General features: G+C 37.8%; 1 protein-coding gene across 1 annotated transcript in view; it reads left to right on the top strand.

Moving 5' to 3' along the window:
- Window positions 1-21,671, top strand: part of OSBPL10 (oxysterol binding protein like 10) — a 111,829-nt gene that overhangs the window by 57,314 nt on the left and 32,844 nt on the right. The window contains exons 5-6 of the mRNA XM_054273535.1: window positions 5,985-6,195; window positions 14,616-14,776. Of these exons, the coding sequence (XP_054129510.1) occupies window positions 5,985-6,195; window positions 14,616-14,776 (372 nt within the window). The remainder of the gene's footprint in view (window positions 1-5,984; window positions 6,196-14,615; window positions 14,777-21,671) is intronic.

Genomic DNA, 21,671 nt, shown 5'->3' with positions numbered 1-21,671 from the left:
CCCAAATGAAGCACCAACAATGAAATCTTGCCAAAAAATATTGCAGCAGCAAGCTGGCTCTTTCCCAGTCTTTAAAAGCAGTAAACTTCTCACAAGGACAGCTTGACTTGGAGTTTTAAGGAAGTGATGCATGTTGCATTTCTATTACTATTAAAGTGTCTAAAGATTTTTCTACACAATTGTTTATTTTTACAGATGCTCTATTTTTTGTATAAGCACTTTTTATTGTGTTGTTTATTTTCCCATGTTTTTAATAACTCTTTTCAACTGGCATGCAGTCAATAATGGAAAGGATTTAAAAATAAAAATGACTGCATTAAATCTTTCAGAGGAATTGCCTACAGATAAGTCGTCAGACCACGTGCTGCTGGCGATGGTGCATAGAGATTACTACAGCAGAGAAAAAGAGTTATTAACTGATGGAGCAGAATTTCTCTTTCATGAATGATTTCTGGCATGTCACAGATGAGCTTGATGAGACAGGATTTCTGTGTTTTTTCAGTGCTAAAAGAATGTTTTCTTTTTTCTCTGGAGTGTTTTGGATTTTTCCTCATGCATGGGTAGGCATATCATAATACTGACTGTAAAGGATTCAGTTATGTTATCAACACTACTTAAACAACATTTAAACTAAATTTAAACTAAAATTGAAATTGCTCATGTGTGTATCAGATTGTGGTTGGCACAGTCTGAAGAATCTCTCTCATGTTTTATATTCTAGAAGGAGGGTAGAATGACCTGAAGCATTTAAATCATTGTGTAGAAAGACAGGATTGGTGATGCTACTTGTTTTCGTGGCCAGCTCCATGTGGCCTCTGTGACAAAGGGAGAGTGTCTGCTTGCCCTCTGAGGTCATGTGGCTGATGTCATTCTTCCTTTGAGGAACCTGAAGTCACTGTCTTGGGAGGTGCCCCTGCCCCTGTGGCAGCTGTGGATTGAGAGGTTTTACAGATGGCGTAAAGCTGGTGTTTGCTTTAGGTTGTCGTGATACACTGTGTTAATTGGGTAAAATCCTGGAGGATCAATAATTCTAGAAAGTAAGATGTCTGATCATACACATCTGTCCTAGACTAACAGACTTATGCCTGTTAGTCCTGGAGTCTGGATAACAAAAGCATTTAAAATAATATAATGTCAAAAGCAATCATATGCTCTTGCAGTTAGGTGTGGCTATTCAGTTTTCTGCATTTGAAGCTTCTGTTTATTTTTGTTGTCAGACAGGAGGAAAAATCTTGAAAAGAGATTATTTGTTATTGTACTTAATAATTTGGAATCTCTCCCTTTCTCTTTCTAGTTTCAGAAACCAGTTTAAGTCTTAAATCAAAAGTGGCATTCAGGTTTTTTAAAATTATTTCTCTGCATGGGAAAGAATAGTGTATCATCTAGTATTTTATCCAAATGTTCAATTCCTGTATTTTTTCTTTTAGCATGGAAAATAGCACTTCAATTTTTCATTTTTATTTCCTAATTTAATTTTTAATAACTAATTTTAGCTTATTTACCACATGAAAAGAATGTTCTTTCATCTTCTTATGTCTGAAGTAAATTTCTTTGCAAATCTAGGGTATCTCATGGCTTTTTCTGCTTATCTTCCACATACTGTGGAAATAACCCTGAGAATTAGTAATTTCTACTTACCATTTGTTTGGATTCCCATCACATAAGTGCTTGGTCTCCTGCATTGTGGTTGGCTGTGTGTTCAGAGCAGGAGGTGCAGTTCCAGCTGTGAAGGAGTGGGTAGCAGTTGCTGGGGCTGGGTTAAGTAGGGGAAGTGATCACACAAGATGTTAAGATCAGCCCTGAAGAGGAGGAAGCAGGCAGCAACCAAAGCTGTGGATTGTCTTGTTTCGGAGCAGGTGGTAGGGAGGGCATGACCTAGAGAGGAAAACATCACATCCTTTCCTGTTGCATTCTGGCATTCATGAGAGGGTCATTGGATGGCAGGTTTCTTGGAGTTTAGTGTTATTCAGGAGAATTTGTTGGCTTTGCCTGGCAAGGCTTTGGCATGAGAAGGGCACAGACATGGCTTCTGTGAGAAGCTGCCAGAAGCTTCCCCATGTCTGACAGAGCCAAGGCCAGCTGGCTCCAAGATGGACCCGCAGTTGGCCAAGCCCATTGGCCATGGTGGTAGAGCCTCTGGGATACCAGATTTAAGAAGGGAGGAAAAACTGCTGCTGGCAGAGAAAGAGACGAGTGAGAAAATGTGAGAGAAGCAACTGCAGACACCAAGGCCAGTGACAAAGGCGGGGAAGGTGGTGCTCCAGGTACTGGAGGAGGGATTTCCCTGGAGCCTGTGGTGCAGCCCAAGGTGGAGCAGGATGTCCTACAGCCCATGGAGTCCATGGTGAGCAGAGATCCACCTGCAGGCTGTGTAGGACCCTGCCAGAACAGATGGACGTCTGAAAGAGGCTGTGACCCTGGGGGAAGCTCGGGCTGAAGCTGACAGGACTTGTGACCCTGTGAAAGACGTGCACTGGAGCAGTTTGTGCAGGACTGGTTGCCATGCTGGATCAGGTGGAGAGAGCAAGGAGCATGGAGTGGCAATGTGTCATGATCAGGCTGTAACTCCCCCTAACTGTCCCCCTGTGCTGCTCTGGGGAAGGGAGGTAGTGAAACTGGGAATGAAGTTAAGCCTGGGAAGAAGGGAGGGTGGAGGAAAAGTAAGATTTGGTTTTATTTTCTTGTTGTCTTACTTTTGATTGGTACTAATTAAACTGATTTCCCTGAGTCGAGTCTGTTTTACTTGTGATGGTAATTGGGTGACCTCTGTGTTCTTATCTCGACCCCCCCAAACCTTTTGTTGTTCAGCCGCGGAGGGGAAGCAGTGGGCACTGAGTAACCACTGCAAGAACACAGACAATACCTGAGAGTTTCTGACAGGCTAAAAGTCTGAATCTCCTTCATGCTTCAGGAGCAGCTGCTAATTGGGAACACTTGTCATCTGCTTGTTCTCCTGAATCAGAAAATGGAGAAAGAAGCAAATCATGCATTTCAGCTGGTGTCTTCCTAGGATGGGGTTTCCTCTTACTGAACATTTTGCAGTTAAGTAAATGCAGACTTTATAATTCTAGATATTTGCACACATGTAATTCCTTTTAATACATATAGTTCTGGTGGTTCTTTCAGTTTTTGTATTGTACATCTATCATGAAGTTCTATGTTTGAAGTTTCAGTGCTTTTCTGAGAATGTGAAATTATTTTGTGATATGATGAGAAGAATATATAGGTGGAGTTGTCAAATCCAAAAAGTAGTGGAAAGAGAAATAGGTTAATATTTGTTGAGGAGTCAGGGGAAAATACCCTTTGTTGTTGTTATAAGTAGAGAACTACTACTTTGAGCTGTCTGTATTTGCAGATGGGAAGGATGGAGAATTGTAAGGTGCTGAAATAACCCCATGTAAGAGCAAAGTCATTCAAAATTAGGCAAGTTATTTCACTTTGTGAAAGGAAAGTTAGAAACTTCCCTTTTTCAAAATCAAAGCTTTTAATTTTGAAACAAGCTTAGAGTGCTAGTAAGTCAAGCATTTTGCCTCTCCTCTCTTGGGAGAAAGCAAAAAACAGACCCACCAGTAAGACAGAGGATGATGCTATAACTGCATGACTTAGTGGCTGTCCTGTTAAGGGTTACTGTGTTTAATGAGTTTCATCCTGTATGGTTTGGCATTTTTGTGCTAGCTCCTCCTTGATTTGCTCTCTGTAGAACAACTACACTTCAGCTCTTCTGAAATTTTTTGTCAAGGTCTTTAAAAAAATTTGGCAAACATATAAAAAAAGTTCAGTCATTTCAATAATATATGTAATTTCCTTATGCTTTTTGCCATTGAGTTTATCTGTCACTTTACAATAGGGAGGGGTTCTGCATCTTTGTTCTGGGCATTCAACACCTTAAGCAGTGTGGTTTTGATCGGTGTTTGAGCAGTCAAAGTTCAGCAAGTTCTAGTACTTTGAATCCTACACAGAAGTTGCAGTTCCAAATGTCTTCTGCTGTGTCAGGTCTGTAGACCAGCTGCTGGTATCACAACTAGGTAGCAAGTAAAAGCTGAATCAAAAGACTGCTGTAAATCTGTCTTAGGTCAGCTAGAAAACAGTAAGACTTGGACCAACACCTTGTTTTGGACAAAGGTAGAATAAGTCTTAGATTTTATTGAAATTTCTCCTAATCTAGGAAGAATACAACTGACAAAAGCCTGTAAACTTCTGGGCTGGCTGATAGCTGCAAACATTCAGTTAATTTTCCAAATGTTTTCTAAACTCCCTGATCAGTTTATCTTATGCTCCTGTCTAATCTGCGAATGAGTCCTTTGTTAAGGAGGAGGGGAAAATTAAAATGTTTGAAGTTTTCAAAATTTTATGTTTTTATGGAACCAAATCTTGGATTTGTAAGCTGTCATTCCCCCCCCCCCCCCCCAAAAAAAAAAAAAAGAAGAGAAGAAAAAAAAAGTAGGAAAATAGTCACTTGGAAATGAAAATAGAACATTTCTGTCACTGTGAAGTATGAGAAAGTCAGGTTTTCAATTTCACACTCTTCTGCAGGATAGGAAAAGGAGAGGAGCAGTTTTCCATACAATTGTATTGTTTAGTCTTCCAGGGAGATGGTCATCTTTTTTTCTCCTGGCTGTTCCTTCTGTTTGCCTCCTAGTGCTCTTTCCATGAAGGAGGAATATTGCATTGCCTGGGATTGATTCTGTGGTTCCCTAAAGCTGAATATTGGAGAGGTCTGTGTCACCTTCTGACAGGTCTTGTTTTCTGCCAAAGGGAATTAAAATTGTCTGTGGCTTTTACTGAAGTTTTGGCCTCTGTTTTAAATGTTGATTATTAAAATGTCATGTTAACCTTCAGCAAGGCATTTGGCTAAATTTATGAACTGCAACATCATCATCTTGTGTAATTCTAGTCTTTTTTTGCAAGAGTGGTTATTTCATCTCTGAGTTCAGTTCCTTTCTAGCTTTTCAGCGCACTCAACATAAATTTTTTAATCAGTCAATTTACAATAATGTAGGAGGGCTGCAGGAAACACACAATACTTGAAAATATAATAATGATAATAAAAACCCCATGAAGTTTATAATACATTTTTACAGTACAGTAGTGTGGACAAATGGAACTTGAATCTTTGTTTATTATGATGTCTTCAGATAGATTTTTCTGAAAACTTTGGATATCTCAAGTGTAGACTTGTAAATTTTTGCAGCAAGTTTTTTGCAAGGTAAGTGGAAGAGGCTTGTCATATGCATATATGATTTCCTACAGGCTGCAAAAATGGAGAGAGAAATTTTGAATATATTCTTTTTCTTTTGGCTTTAGGATTTTGAAAGCTTGCCAATTTGCTTAAAGAGCAGCCTGCTCAAATACTGCTGTATTTTTGCCTGCTATACAAGCACCCCTTTCATCTTCATCTGGATGGTCCAAACCTAGAAAGAGGTTAACTTTCTGCCTGACAGCTTGTATTCATATTGGATATGAAATAAGTACTCTAAGTTGCTTCCTATGCTGATGTCTGTGAAGTTAAAAATTACTGCATTTTGTGAAAACGGGTCTTTAGTCTGAGAAATGGGTAATGCCTGTTCTTAAACTGTGATGAGATACTTATGTAGGAAAGGAGGAGGGACAGTGTCACTTCTTTGGGCATCTCAGATCACATACAAAGGCAAGAAAATCTAAGCCTAAATCAATAATGGAGAAGGAAGTAGAATTTTCATGCTTTTCCTTACAAAGACTTGCAGAAAGTATGAGTCACTATTAAACCTACTGTGAACCTACTATTTGAAGAGACTGTTTTCTCTAACATAGTCTTGACATTTTTACAGGCCTTTGGTAGTCTCAAGCCCTTCGTTTTTGTAGGTGAGTATATGGTATGTTTGGATCAGAACATTAACATCCATTTGTGGTAGTTCTTCACATTTAATCACTATTTCAATCCATAAGAATTTAACAGCTACATACTGATATTTCCTATGACAGCAGATGTTTTTGAAACTTTACAGGTCATGAGCCAAGCTGAAGGACAGCAGAAGAATCTTGTACAAGCCATTGAATCTCTCCCAAATTCTGGACCTCTTACTGCCTTGGATCAGGACTTGCTACTTTTAAAAGCTACCTCTGCTGCCACCCTGAGCTGCCTTGGAGAATGCCTGAATCTCCTACAGCAAAGCATGCATCAAGTGGGCCAACAGCATAACAGGACACTGCCATCAGGTGAGCACAGGCTCCCTTGGGTATTGTTTCATGTACTTTGGAGTGTTTTATTATGATATGAAGCAGGAAAAATGAACCATTCTCAGAGAGGCAAGTTGGGATGAGCTGCTTGTGAGCTTCTGCAGCCTCAAAGACTGTAATTCTTTACCTAAAAAAAAGATGCAAAATGGATTGCAGTCAGAAGAGAGGAGAAAAAGAGGTGGTCTGTCCTGAGTTTTCTCAGATAAATTGGTCCTGAAGACAGCTACACAAAAAAAATGGGGCGTGGGGAAAAGGTATATATAAACCTACATTCTTAATGGTGGTGTGGAACCAGTGGCAATGGCAGTGTGGAACCAGCTTGATTGTTTTGGTTTGCTCCCCCTCCTTTTTTTTTCTTCTTTAATAGATTTCAATCTCAGTACAGATTTGTTTGATAAAAATAATTCTATGCAGTGCTACAGTGAAAATAATATTTATAGTTTTCTACATGGAAGGATGCTGCTGAGGTGGATTTATTTTGGTCTGTGGTTTTCTTTGAGTTTGGAAAGAGTTCTCCATGCTTTAAGAAAAGAAGAAACATGGCAAGTTTTATGAGCATAAAATGTCAGTGTGATACTACAGTGAGCTCTGCAGGCATGAGCAGAGCTCTCAGTCTCTATGTACCTCAGTTTTTCCAGTTCACCCAGTTCTGGATCTGTCCATAATATTGGAAGTTGGACTTGGAGCTGTCTAGAAGGGTGGTTAGCATTTCCCATGCATAAACTGCATTGCCAAGTCTTAAGAGCAAGAGGAAGTGTTGATGTAAGAGAAGCAGCAGCAGCAGAACTCTGGATAAGGGGTGGCTTTTTGTGTTTTCTTTGGGTGCTTCCGAAACAATCCCCCTCAACCTGCCCTTACTTGCAGTAGGTTCACTGCAGGGCAGGACATGCCCTCAAGGCTGCTGAGACGGCACAGAGGGAGTGCTATGAATCATTCCCATTGTGAGGAGAATAGAAATGGGAGAGGGTTAGTTGGGAAGCAGGAAAATGATACAAAAGTGGTTCTTGGAAAAAACAATATTAAACCTTTTGACACCTGTCCTATGGTATGTGCTGACTTTCCCATATCCAGAAGCTGATTGGTTTCATAAAGGAGCATGAGTTTTAAAAAATTGCCATTTTCTTGTAGAAAATGCAAACCTCCCTTGCACTTACCTAAGTAGTACTGATAAAGTGCATTAAATTAAATTATTTGATATAACTTTATTTCAGAAAATTATGGTTTGAAACACAGATGAAAAGCATCCTTCGAAGAAAAGTTACCTTCTAGCTGCAAGGTCCCTGAAGGTTGTTTTTCATCTTGATGTGATCTTAGTGAACTGTCAAGAGATGGATGCCTTGAGGTGTACATGTCCTTGACTCTGTGTCCACATAATCTTCTGTTAAATCAGTCTTGTTTTGACTTGATAATGGTTTTTGAGGATCTATGGACAGGAAGAGAGAAAAGCAAGCAAAGCATTAGTAATTGTTTAAAAGGAATCACTTTTTTTTTTTTTAAAGGAAAGTCATGACTATGAAATACTGAATTATAAAATTTAGTAATTGTTTTATTTGTTCTTCCTAAGACTGTAAACTTGCATGGGAATCCTTTCAGGAATCAAAATTCTGTAGCACTGGTTCACACCAGCATCTTTGGTGTAACTGTGAGAACTTGAATGCAAGCAGTTAATTCTTCAGTGTGTGGTTTATTCTTTGGTATGGAAGTAAAAAAAAAAAAAACAACTAAGAAGGGAACTAAAAGCTGCTGAAATATTTAGTCTCTTCTCTCTGCCTGAAATGATTTTTTTTCCCTAGGCCTTATTATGCAACACAGTTGCCTGAAAGAACCTGGCCTACAAGTCTTGATTACTGATTTTCCTACACACTTAATCTTTCCAGGCCTACTTTGATAAACTTAATGTTTGTGCTGAGTCGATAGAGTTTCAGAGTCATCAAAGCTGCATAAGCTCATACCTATTCAGAATAAAGCCTTTAAGTAATCCCCTAGCAAACTAATTCTGAGAGATGATCTAGTTCATTTTGATTGTGTCCTCCAGGTGAATTCTTTTAATTTTATACCCAGCAGGTACAATAGAAGGTGACCTTTTCTGTCACTGTCAGGTGAAAATGACTCTGGTTAGTTTAAAAACCATGTGCTTCTGTGGTAGGAATTCTCAAACACCTTGCTTGTGAGATGTCCTGTGCAATTTATTGCTGAATGCTTCCCTCCCAGTGCTGTCTCATTACCTGCTGTGTGGTGTAAAGATGCTAGTGGGCATTGTGGGGCAGAATGCATAGATAGAGACAAGGTAGGAATTTGATAATTTATTTTCTTGCTTCTAGCCTACAGTTCATGAAAACAACCCAGTCCAGGCAGGCAACAGTCTTCCTTGTGTGAGTGTGAGAAATACTCAATTGCTTAGCCTGGGTAACTTGAACCTACCCCTGAGTTTGCTTCCCTTCAGCATCCAAAGCTTTCACTATTATGCCATAAAGAGAGAGAATTGCCTTAAAAGTAGATACATATCTACTTAATCTATACCTTTCCTTGTGTCCTTGAGGTCTTTATACTCGATTGTGCAAGTTTTGTGACTTCCCTGGAGGTCTTGCAGTCTTACTGCCTCTAAAGCAAAGACTTAAAAGTGGCTGAGAGTTTCTGACCTAGCACTTATGGAATGCTCTCATGAAGATTATAAAGAAACAGTTACTATTTTAAACAGACATTGACATTTATTGTTTTAGACAAGAAAAAAAAGTGTCTTCTCTCTTTTGATGTAAATATTTTTGTTGCTTTGTTTTCCAGTAATTAGAGTACAAAGAAATCAGCATTCACTTTAGTGGAATCTTGTCCAGAATTTAAAATTATCTTGGTCGTGACTTAAAATATTTTTATGGCATCCTTTCTAATGGAATAGGTTAAGGATGACATGATTTTTCCATTTCATGTTTCTCACGAATGATCAGTCTAAGACCTCAAGCCTACAAGCGGACATGAAGATTAAACTGAAGTCTTCAATCTTGTCTTGAAAGCTAGTCAATGATTTTTTTTATTTCTACTCTGAAGCTTTATGGAAGGGTTTTTGTGATTGTCTATTTTGGAAGTAAATCAACAAGAACAGTCAGTGAAGCAAAATCCTGTCTGTGTTTCTACTTTTAAGCAAAATTAATGCAAAAATAATTTCTAGCTGCCATTATCAAAGGTATGTGCATTGATCACTGGCTAAGTTTTTGTAATTTTTATTTTCTTTCATTGAAAAATATGCTAGAGAAGGGTATTATTAGCTGATAGTGTTGGTTATATATAGTGCGAATTGAGGATGAGAGATTGTATCTTTACAAGCTTCTTTGTGTTTGGACATTACATTTTTTTTTTGTAGGATGGTGGAAAATGTCAAGGCCTTTCTTTTTGGCTGGGAATGTCGCCACTTAGGTACATCAAAAGTGCTTCTGACAGGTTTGAGTTTATTTGGCGTGCAGACAAGGAGCAGGCACCTTTGAAAATAAAAATGTGGAGAAGAAACTTTTGTCTTCATTTCTAACTTTAGAAGTTCTAGTGTTATTTTTTTCCAGCTCTCTTTACAGCATTTGGCAGAGGAGTATCTCCAGAAGCCTGTTGACTGCAATTGTTAACATTCTTCTCTCCCTGACTGTGAACAGAGCAAACTTGAATGTTTGTTTTAATTTTGCTCTACCAGCGTATGTTGTGTTTTAGATCTGGGGTTTTTTTTAAATTTATTCTGGTGTTTTGGCGGACAGAATCCTCTTCTGTAGTAGCAGCCCGCACAGATCGAACTGTTCGTTTAATCTGCATTTCACTTTGGCCATTCATTACTGAATAAAGCATCTTTCCAATAGGAATTCCCTCCTATATTTTTCTATCTCTCCCTTGCCCACTTTTCCAAACTGTAGAACATTTAATTTTTCTTAAGATGTTTTAAAAACAAAAACCAAACTCATCCTTACTATGTATTTTCTGCAGTTCACTTTAATGTGCAAATGCTGCTGATTTTGGGTCCCATGGAAACAAATGGATCAGAGATTATTCTGGAGTTGAGGGCAGGATATAGTTGAGCTTTTTATTCTCTATTGTCTCCCATTTGGAGAAGATAAATGGATAGGAAGGACAAAATCTAGATGCTTTCAATTTGTTGACACATGACTGCTAGGAATTCTCTTGCAGCTGATGACAAGAGAGAAAAATGACTAGAAAAGTAAGTCCTTGTTGGTGCTTAAATGCATATGGAGAGGGAAGAGTGAGGAAAGAAACCAGGAGTACAAATTCTTTGTTACTGGTGTACTTTATTAAGTTGGCTTGGTCAGTCTGTTTTCCCTTAATTGCACCATCCCCAGCCTTGCTTCTGTCAAGAATAACCAGAACACTTTGCTGTTCTGTTTAAAGGCTAATACATTATTCCTTACATGTTCTTCTTTCATTGGAAGATAACATTATTTTCTAGTCTCCACACAGCATTAGCAAATGCAATCTCATGTGAAAAGCAGATGTGCAGCTGCCATTTGTTGTTGCTGGTTCAGTGTGCTGTAGGGATTCAGCAGAGAGACCAAGCTGTCACATCCATCCCTGGCAGGGGAAGGAATCCAAGTCTAATATTGGTTTCTCCTCAAGGCCTTCCACTGCACTGTTAGGGGATATTTGTTGGAGTATATTTACTCATGAGATATTTAAAATATGTCATGAAAATGTTATAAATAAATGTTAGTTTACAATTGTGCCAGGGAAAAAAGGCAGGGTTTTTGTTTGTAGTCTCCCAGGCAAGACCAGAGGACTTCAAATTAGAAACGTTTTTGTTACAGATTTGAAATATGTTAAGCATATTTCATGCATCAATTATCATGCAAAAGTGAGTTTGAAGGTACATCAGGTACCCAGAAAATCGAAACCAACAAAAGAAAATGATCAACATTGCTTAACTAAAAAATCTCCTGCAAACCTGTTTGGAGAGATCTCCCTCCACTCCTGCAGTGTGCACCTGTAGAAGGGAAAGATGTTTCTCCTGAGGGCATTTGTGTGATACAACCTCTTGTGCCCTCTAAAATAGGTGTTTGTGAACTGCAGCATTGCTGTAGGGAAAGGATAAATTGGTTGTGTCTGGATGCTGTGCTTTGCTTAGGTACAGATGTTCTCATGTGCCTTGCTGTACTTGTCTGCTGCACATTCATCACAGTGGAAGCTGCTGTTGAGGGGAAGTGGGAAGGAAGCTAATTTTTGGTTATGTTCTAGAAGAACTCCTGTTTTGTGTATACATATGCTCTGAAGTTTCAGAGGAATCAGACTTGGGTTTTTACTCCTGGAACTACAGAACTGACACAGTGCAGATAGAAGAGATCTAGCTGATTTTACTAGTTGTGTATTTGGTACGTCCTTTCTACTTTTTGCATCATTTACTGCAGAAACAGATGTTTTGTTTTAATTAGTGTAGTGCTTGGCATAGTCTTAAAGCAAGTAGTAAAGTAGTTATGAAGCTGTCAATACTTTTATATAATTTGTGACTGCCTTTCTGGAGAATTCCTTAGAGTTCTGCAATGTATCAAAATAGATTAGAATTTACCTTTCTGTCAGCTGTCTTTGGCTGTGACTGAGAACAGAGAAAAAATCTGGCTTAAGAAAACCCAAACCAATTACACCGGTTTTTTCCTATTCTTATAAACTCAGAAGATAAACTTTATGTTTAATTTTTATATTTATTTATTTATTTATATATTTAAAGTGTTTATAAGAACAAGGGTTGAACTAGTGACAGAAATTTTGCAGTCCCATAAAGTGGCAAAGATGTGGTGTCTCCATTAGAGTAGATCAAATGATTTACAGATGGCAGCTCTATCTGTGGAGAGTAAATTCCAGTAAAACAACTGGATTAGATATGGCACAGACAACAGCTATACCTATACTATTTTGTGATAAGAGTAATTTGTAGTAGTGCAGATGAGAACATTTTGGGTATACAAAAAACTGAAGAAAACCCTGAAAAACTGTCCTGAAAAGTTTTGGAATACTGATAATATGAGTAAAGTAGGAGCCATATTGTTGTGGCCTTTCACTTTCTACATAGAGATTGTATTCTAGTCTGAGCTGATTTTAAGATAATTTCTGATGAGTTCTCTTATCAGAGATTGTTTTTGCCTGAAACATGAGCTGCTGTATTAGATACATGGCAAGTCCCTTGGGATGATGTGAGAATGCTGATATCTCAGAGTAAGATTTGTAGATTCAAGGTCATCACAGGTTCCCTAATGGCATTCTGAAAGGTGGGAATTTTTTTTCAATTTATTCGGAGAGATACTCTTTATTTGTTTAGATTTCTGTGCTGTATGACTTAATATCTTTCCCTGCATATTTCTCTTTGGCAAAGTACTCTTATTCCAGATGCACAGTTTAACGAAACAATTTTTCTTATATGCAAAAGTGTTGAGGAAATTAATGTGCTTTAATATCTTTTGGACTGTAACTCTTGGCATCCTGTTGGTGTTGGCGTGGTCATAATGTATTTTTAAGATCTGTTTAAAATTTGATTAGGCTGACAAGATTTGTTCTTTTTTGAGGGTAGCATTGCCCTTGATACAGGAGAGAAAACATGCTTGCCTAGTTTTAACAGTTTCTATTTCTCCAAGAGACTGTAAAATGTGCAGAGAAGTACAAAGGTCTTTTTACAATGTGTTTGCACTGAAGAGGAAAACTAGTATAGTTCTTTTAAAAATATGTTTGTGATGAAGAAGTAAATGTTCACACTTTAAAATTTCCCTTGAAGTGAGGTACTTCATGTGGGAGTTTTTTATTGTGCTTATTTACATAAACTAGATTTAAAAAAATCAAAAATTACTGTTTACAGTGAAGGCCAAATAGATTGTTTGTGCAGAGAGAAAATGGATAGCCCAAGGAAATGATGGGATGACATATTTTTAAAGATTGGCATAAAGAGATGTAGGTTCAATTTTTTTTTAGTGTCTCTGTAATAGGAAAATAGCAACAGTAATCCATTATTCAGCTTCTTTGACAGAGAGAAACAGAAAACTAGATCGAGATGTGTTATTGCAAAATAATGAAGACTCAGAAATAATTTGACAGCAGAGCCACAGAAATGTTCTTCCTTTGGCAAGAGGAATTTTGTGTAAATGTATGAAATACAATTTTAAAAGAAAGCTGGATTTTTTTTCCTGTTGGTTACTCAGATCTTTGAAAATCATTGTTTTTAAGCTACTTGCTTATGCTTTCCTGACAATTTCTTCAGCAAAAGATGGCGCCACAAAAGCACTGTAAGCAAAGTAGATCTGAACTCCTGCCATGTCTTCATAACTTAGTGCTGTTTTAGATGAGAGGAATGTTCGGAAACTGTTTTGTCTCTAGCATTTGGTAAGAGTTCAGTCAGCTATGGGATTTGTGGCCCATTTTTTAGTAAAGGAAGTGCTGCTGTAACACTATGCAGCATAGCCTCTCCAGATCTAAGCATTTACTTCACTTAGGAGGCAATCTCTGGTAACTCTGGTCATGTGGAGAGGAGAAAGTGCATGTTCTTTAATGTACTTTGTGTTGCTCTGCATCACCTTAAAAATTTGTCAGTGCCGAGAGGAAATCCTCCCTGTGGCACTAATTGTATATTCATATATAAATTATGGTAATGAGTGAAGAGCTGTGATTTTCTTATCCATATGTCTATATTTTACAGCAGTATGTAATTAATGGCTGAAATTTTAAGTCCTGTGCTGAGGGCTAGTAATTTGACTGTTGAGACAATGTTTTAGAGCACTTAGGGAGGAGCAGCTGTGCACTTGCCTTAGCTGATTGTACTTTCTGTCATGGCATCCTTAAATACAGACCCATCCAGGCAATCAAGTGCCCCCAGAAATAAGGGTTGTTCTGATGCCAAGTTTCGTTTGATTCATATTTAATGTGTATCTTTCTAATGAGACCTCTTTTAAACTGTGGTCTTGGTACCAGTAAAGCATTTTAGAAGAAACTTTTAGTAGTACAGGCAGAAATAAAATACAGCTGCTAGGCTTAAAACTTTGATTTCAGGCAGAAGAAATGGAGGGTTTAGTTGGATAACTTCATAGCTATGAAAATAGTGGGTAGAGAATTCTTGCTTAATTTCCAAGGTATGCCAGAGAGAATCATACATTCAGGTGGTAGGGCTAACATTCATTGACTTAAAAAAAATATCACATATAAGTTTGCCTATAAGATGCTTCCTCTGGTTATTTAGGGTGTTTCTTGCTTCCAAAGGCAGGGATATCATTTGAGATACTGTATAAGCTAGTTCAGAAAGTACAAGATAATTTTTTACTGAAATAAAGCTGTACATGGAAGCAGAGAAGAGATACAACTCATTTATATGAGTAGAATGGTGAGGTGAATGGAGGAAATCTGTAATCTTTCTTTTGTAAGCTGATACCTGTTTTCTGCTTCAGATGGTATCCTGGGATGGCCTGGCCCCAAGTCACACTCCACAGAGGAACTGAAAAACGGTGCCCTCAGCTCCTTATCATCTGCTAGTGCCAACATAACCTGGGCAAGTACCATAGTACCATCTGCAGCCCAGGATGCACAGGCACTACAGCCAAACGCTGAGGTAAGAGTGCTTGGTCTCTGCAGAGACCTCTGCTGGTTAGATGCAGACCATGTGTGATGGTGGATACTTTCATTGATAAATTATTGTATTTTGTCTGGATAACTCTTTGTTTGAAGTTACTTGTGAAAATGATACGTTTCATGCAACAGTGCACTCCAAAAACTTGAAAAATTTGTTGATGATATTGTTCTGTGCTTTTACTTCTCTGAGGTGCTCAGGTCAGCAAACTTTGGCAAGTGTACAATGTCTTTCCTAATCTTAAAAGCAATCAACAGATTGTCAATACATATTTCTATCCTCTGATGTAAATAAAAGCTATTTATTTATTTTTCATTCTGGTTTGAGGTAGACTGGAGACACTACTTGCTTGCTACTTGCTCTTCTGTGTTGCTGTTTCCTCTTGGGCATCTCTTGAGTATAGCTGACTGTTCTTTGATTTGGAAAATGATGTTATTTCCTGATCCCTTTTCCTGTTAAGTGATTATGGGCAGAACTTGTCCACATCATCCTGCATCAGCCAGCTGATTTGTGCTTCTGTGGCATTTGCTTGGTGAAGGGCAGTTCTGAAGCATCCACTCTTTGAGGAGACTCACAGCTGCGTATCAGCCATCCCATGCACTGAAAATCTCTCATCATGACAAACTTCTGCAGCTTCTGCTGTCTGCTTCAGTAACCAGTCCTGCCCACAAGGAAAACACTTCACTCTGAGACCCTAGAGATTATAGGGCACTTGGAGCACATGGGACTTGGAGAACTGGAACAAAGATTTTGAAAGAACTGAAGAAACTAGTGAATGCTCTGGGCAATTGGAATAGCTTAAATTAAATGACATTGCTTTAAACAAAATATGTAATGGCTGGAGACATCAATAAAGCTGTTTTTCCTGTTCTTTTGTAGTATGTTGAATTGAATGTGGTTCAAAAAAGAATTCACAGATAAACCAGTTTTTTTTTTTAACATGTCCCTTTGGTCCTCTATCCTTAGAAAGGAATTTTGAATTCAGTTACAACTAGTGTCCATTTACCAAAATGTTTAAATTACCTGTAGTTACTTTTTGTTAGGAAGTTGTGTAATTTCTTTTCTCAGATAAGTCAAGTGTACTTTTTACAGTGTGTTTTTAAGACAAGTGGCTATTTAAGAGTGTTGTTTTGGGAGTTACTACTTACTTGAACCACTGAAATCTATTTCATTAGGATTTTTTTAGTTTTTGTAGGTATTCTTTTTTATTCTTGATCATCCACCAAAGCCAAATGGGATGTGGAAGCATGAGCTTTGCAGCAAGAACATAAAGAGCAGCAGCTGATTTTACTCACATTGAGATATCATTTTGCAGTTGAGTTGAGACATTTATAACATGTTTTAAATTACAGGTTTTTTTATGAGTCCAATCCCTTCCTGTTCATTTGCTGATGAGAGACACTGAGTTGTGTGCATGGCTTGAGGTACTGCTTTGCTTGTGGAACTCATGATTTATTGAGAAGGGAGTACCCTTGAAGAGGGGAATAGAAACAAGTTAAGTGTAACACTGTTTCTAGTGCAGAATCCTCAGTGCTTTGTGGGCAATCTTCCTGAAGGCAGCAACTTGCATTTGGAGGCCCTGAGGCATTAGCCATTAAAAAAGAAGAAAAAGAGGCGGGAGCAGAAAGAGTAAGATTTTTAAGTTACAAAAAGGTCAGCTCAAGATGGTGTTTTTGATAGAAACAGTAAGTAGAAGTTTGTGGATTGATGGAGCAACAAGAAGCAGATGGAATCAGGCATGCAATTTTTGTTATGTAGTAATACAGTTTAATGAGCAGGAATTTGGTTTTGCTCCGAGGAAGTGGCTTAAAGCAGGATTCATTCCTGGAAGTTCTTTGGAAACCTGCATCTTCTCTTACACAGTCTGTGTGTGTGATGCTGAGATTGATACTGTTGGCTGTGAATTTGAAGGTTTTTTAAAAATGTACCAGATACACTTTTCAGTTTTGATAATTTTGATGAATTTTTTTGGAGAAACTTAGCAGTTACCCAGGTAAGAATGCTATCTGAGCCAGGTAGTCATCCAGGAGATGGTGTCTGACCTGCCCAAAGTTACAAATATGTTTGATTTGCCACAGTTTAAAAGTTCTGTGTGCAAGATGTAATAATATCTTTAAATATATTGTGGCTTTGTGTGTCCAAGGCAGGCGCCTAGATCTGGCACTGAGTAGGTGCTTTAATTTCAAAGGTATAAAAGCCCTGACTGTGCTAATTACTTAGAATGTATAATAACACAAAAGCATAAAGCATTCATAAAAGCAAATGAAAATCATCACTTGTTTGTAGTCTGGATACTTTGTTGTTAGTAACAGTGGTGACATTAGCAGAGAATGAGAAAATGCTTTTAGATGCCATTAGTTGACATTTTGTTGGCACTGAATGCCCCGATTTCTTTTTTTTTATTTATCTAATAGCTTCTTTTAGAAGAGAAGAGGAGTCTACAAGTGTCATTCAAATAAAGCTTATTTCTCTTAATGATTTTTTTTTTAAGTAAACCCAGCTAAGGCACTAGATAATCTTGGTTTCTTGAAGAAGCTGCTGGGATATTAATGGGGCTCAACTTTCCAAATATACCTGCCAGAAGAAATAAGCCTTGCTTTTACAGAAGTTATGAGATGAGAGTGCTAGTTCCTGTATCAGTGCTATCAAAATTAATTCCACTCTCGTCTTTGACTGGTCTAGATTAAAAAAAAATTCTGTAATTTCATGGTGTAACCTCCATCTGTTAGTCAGAAGCTATACCCCAAAGAAATGGAAAAGAGCTTTTTGACTAACTCTGTGTAATACAGTAGATGGACCAACCAAAAAATTGTGAATTGACCTCTGGTCTGAAATAGAAAATGCCATTAAATGGCTAATCTTGAGGAGCAGCAGACTCAGCTGCTTATATTATGGAATGTTATTTATAAGGCAAAGGTAATTTTAGGAATGTGGATGAGCAGTGATTTTAAGAAGAGAACAGAGATGTTGAGTTAGGGCAGAGGGGGTTGTGGGTGAGTGCTGAGGAATCTCTCCCATCCAGCTGCCTGCCAGTGGCAGCATGACCGAGTGGCTGAGTGTGTTTAGTGATAACTGTGCTAATTCTCAGCACAGCATTCGGACACTTTGCAGCTGTGCATCAAATGGCATCATTAAAATAATGATTTTAGGGACAGGTTTTTATCTGTTTATGAAGAAGTGTGTGGATCTTTACAATTCTCTGGAATAACAATGTTCATCTAATGCAATTTTCTTTGAGTACTTAAGCAGTCTTGAGGAATGTAGAAAGTTCTGGAGCTGAGTGTTGACACCATAGGTAACTAAAGTAAAACTTCTCTTTTTGGTCTGTTGTACTGTCAGGGTCTCAGGAATGCAGAATTTCTTATCTGGTGAAATAAGGTAGAAGCTAAAGATTATCCTCTTTAGATAATATGTTGGTGTTTACTTGCTTTGGTTTATTTAGGGTGTTTCCTGCTTCTAAATGCAGGGGTATAATTTGAGATACTGCTTAAACTAGTTCAGAAAAAAAAAGATTTTGTGACAGAGATTATTTTCTTGTGTCTTCCTTGCCTATTATTCTTTTAGAGTTGTGATATAGGACAACATGAAGTTAAAGCATATTGTCTTTACTGAAAGAAATAACCTCCGAGAGTGAATTCCCAGATCAAGCAATTTTGTGTCTTATTTGCCATATTGCTTTTAATGTTTTATAAGTCTCTAACTTTTAGTTAGTGGTTTTGTAGTTTTTTTTCTGTCTACCTGAAACATCAGATGGAAGGGATGAGGGTTGTGCTGCACAGAACTATCCTCAATCTAATGATAATTGATGTAAAATGCTCCTGTGCATCCCCCAGTGAAGAACTTTTTGGCAAAAGTCGTGTTATAATCTCAAGGTAATTTTTAGGATTTTTCCTTAAAGCAGAACAGAACCAATCTGATGTGAAATGTACGAGAGTTACACTCTTCAGACCTCTGATGTGAACTTGGTCTCTGGCCAGGCTGCCATAAATGGGACCCTGCTTTCTTCATTTAAGGTTTAATAATTTTGAAATTCTTTTCAAGAAATACTGACATTAATTAGTTTGAATTTCATAGTAAATTTGGTTGTAATAAACTCGATGCCAAAGTGGAATAAAGGTGTGAATCACTTTCATGGGTGAACGATTCCAGTTCAACTAATTGTCATTTTAGGTGTCAGAATTCCTCCTCTGAGCTGACAAAGAGTGACTGCCAGCCAAATACTTCCCCTGACAGCTAAATAGAAATAGGTGACAGGCTGTTTTCTTTGTGGGGTCTGAAAGGGAAGGAATAATTTTCTTTGGATCTAATAGTTCTGTTAAGAATTACTAAAAAAAAATCTTCTGTAGCTAGATCTGCAATATAGTCCTCTTCATGTGATTTTTATGCCCTAAAGTGCCATGCCAGCTGATTCTTCCCATCCTATGGATCTGGTATCTGTGCTGTTTCTCTGCTTCCCTATCCCTAACTTTCCCTTGCCTGTGAGCATGAGCAGCTGTACGCCTGCTCCAAATGGAAGTGTCTTTTTAATGGGATTGAAGTTTGAGCTCTGTAGGATTGAGCCTTTATCTCTGATTATCTAACTGCTAAAGCAGGTTTTAATTGTGATAGTGATTGCAAGGGCAGTCAAGTCGAGGTTATTAAAGATATTTTGGTCCTCTGGATGATCTGAACCTTGTTTTCAACTGTAACAGGGAACTGTTCTATTTGGAAGAGTTACTGGATTGTTTAATGTTATAAGTTGAGGTATTTTTTTTCCCCCATTTCTTCAGGTGATAGTTTTTTTCAAGCTGTAATTTGTTTTTTATCTGTATGTAAGTATATATCCTAATGTGACATTAGACTTTAGAGCTATTACAGAATGTATTAGAGATACTAAGAAATAATTTAAAAGATGCTCATGCAATTTTAGACACTCAACTGGATAAAAGAAATTATTTCTAATTCAATATTACCTTTATTTATCTGTGTCTCAGCAGATGTGTCCAGGTCTGTGGATTGTTTCCTGGTATAATTTGTTTCTAGTGTTTCCTAAGTCCTTTTTGTACTTGACAGAAATGTGTATAATTGATGTTGGGAGATGAGCTTAGCCATGAACATACAGTGCTAGCCACAAGTGCAGTAATGGAAGAACAACAGATCAGGAGGGGAAAGTAATGTTTGCATTATTACTGATGGTTCCTTTTCACTGTTTAGTACAGACATTACAGGGTTTCTCAGTGTGCTCTGCTCTTTGTCCTCTGCATGATTAAGTACTTTTCAGGCTGAAGAGCACAGTGAATGGCCTGTAATGATTTAGCTAAATTAATCTCTAGGCAAAGATGGTACCAGTTAATCCATTCACTATGCAGACCATCTAAAAAATGAGATCTGGGATAATCAATTGAAGGTATATTTAAGGATAATCAAGGGAATGTATATTTAAGGATTAAATGTACAATTAGACTAAAAGTAGAATTAAATGACCCTAAGCCTGCTACAGCAGCACTGACAATGACTAAGATAATCTAGCCAATTTTGATTTTTTTTTTGCTAGCTTTCTGGAATAGCTATGTGTCAGCAGGCAGTCCTCCAGTAAAACTGTTTATGCAAATAATACAAATTTTATCACCAGCCAAACCCACTGCTTATTATTGAATCAGTTCCACCTCCAAAATGCATGTGTTCCAGCTGCTATCTATATAATTGAGAGTAATACTCTGTGTAAAAAAACCTCTTATTCCAAATCTGCTTCTAATTTGAATAAACATGAGGTTCTGATTCATGTGGCATTCCATAATTACTAGTGAAAAGTCAGCGAAATCTAATCACTGGAGTATAAAGAACTTGGGTTCCCTTGCAGTAAGACTTAAAAATTACCTTTAAGTGGATCAATTGCATACTCTATTCAGTATAAAACCTCTGCCCCTTGCTAAAGGAGCTCCGAAGTCAATGGTAATTTTATTTCAGGATTGTGTGCTGATTTGTTATGTGCCAGTTAATTTGCTTTGTGTTATCAGTTTTATTTCTTAGTATGTGTGTATATGTGGGCTTGGTGATACTGCCCATTAGAAATCTTACCCATCTCATTAAGACTGTCAATTCCTTAACTAGACCTTACTAAGTTAAGCTCAACTCTCTTACAGGGTTTGTCTCAGGTTGACGTTTCTTTATCTTGCTTAGTGAATCATCCAGACAGGCTTCAGCTGTTCTGTCTGGTCTTGCTAGAAAAAAAGAACTGGGCTTTTCAGCTTGTGGTGATGAACTGTAGTGGTTCTTTATTTGAAAAGCCCAGAATGTGGAAATAAATCCCAGCTGTGATAGCAGAATTGAATTCTAAAATTTGTCCCAGAGGAGGAGTTGGAAGGAGCAGGTGAAAAAGGCAGAACTCTTCTACATTAACAGAGAGTTTTCATTTTGAGATGGACCAAGCGATTGATTCATCAGACTGAGAACAATTGCTAGAAGTTTTTCAAGCAGAGTTCCACTGGCCTCAAGGAGTTAGACATATAAAAGAAGACAATCTTCTAGGCCTAATTTGTTTCACATACACATTGAATGTTCTCCTGCTCAATTTATAATTGTTCAGTTTTCTTTTGAAAGACTTAAGGATTTTTGTTTGGGTTTTTTGAGTTGTGTGTGTTTATCAATAATGTGAATGTGTATGGTGGATGAGCAATGAAATTGCAGGAAGAGTCAGGGTGGTTTAATAAATGTGTTGTCTTGGGGCAAGACTGTTAATACTGCTTGGATTAACATGTCTTTACCATTTCTGTCCTTTTACAAATATGCTGACATGTGATACTGCACACAAGGAATAGCACTGTGAGAACTGGATTTACATATAGAGTGGTATTGCAGGACCAGATGATTGTAAAGGTTAAATTTGTAGTTGTCCATC

The sequence above is a fragment of the Melozone crissalis genome, unplaced genomic scaffold, assembly GCF_028551555.1.
Source record: "Melozone crissalis strain CALT ecotype California unplaced genomic scaffold, PUWL_Pcris_2 ptg000016l_1, whole genome shotgun sequence".
NCBI classification, from domain to species: Eukaryota; Metazoa; Chordata; class Aves; order Passeriformes; family Passerellidae; genus Melozone; species Melozone crissalis.
Note: the sequence above shows the minus strand (reverse complement) of the source record. Positions and strands in the feature narration are given on the sequence as shown.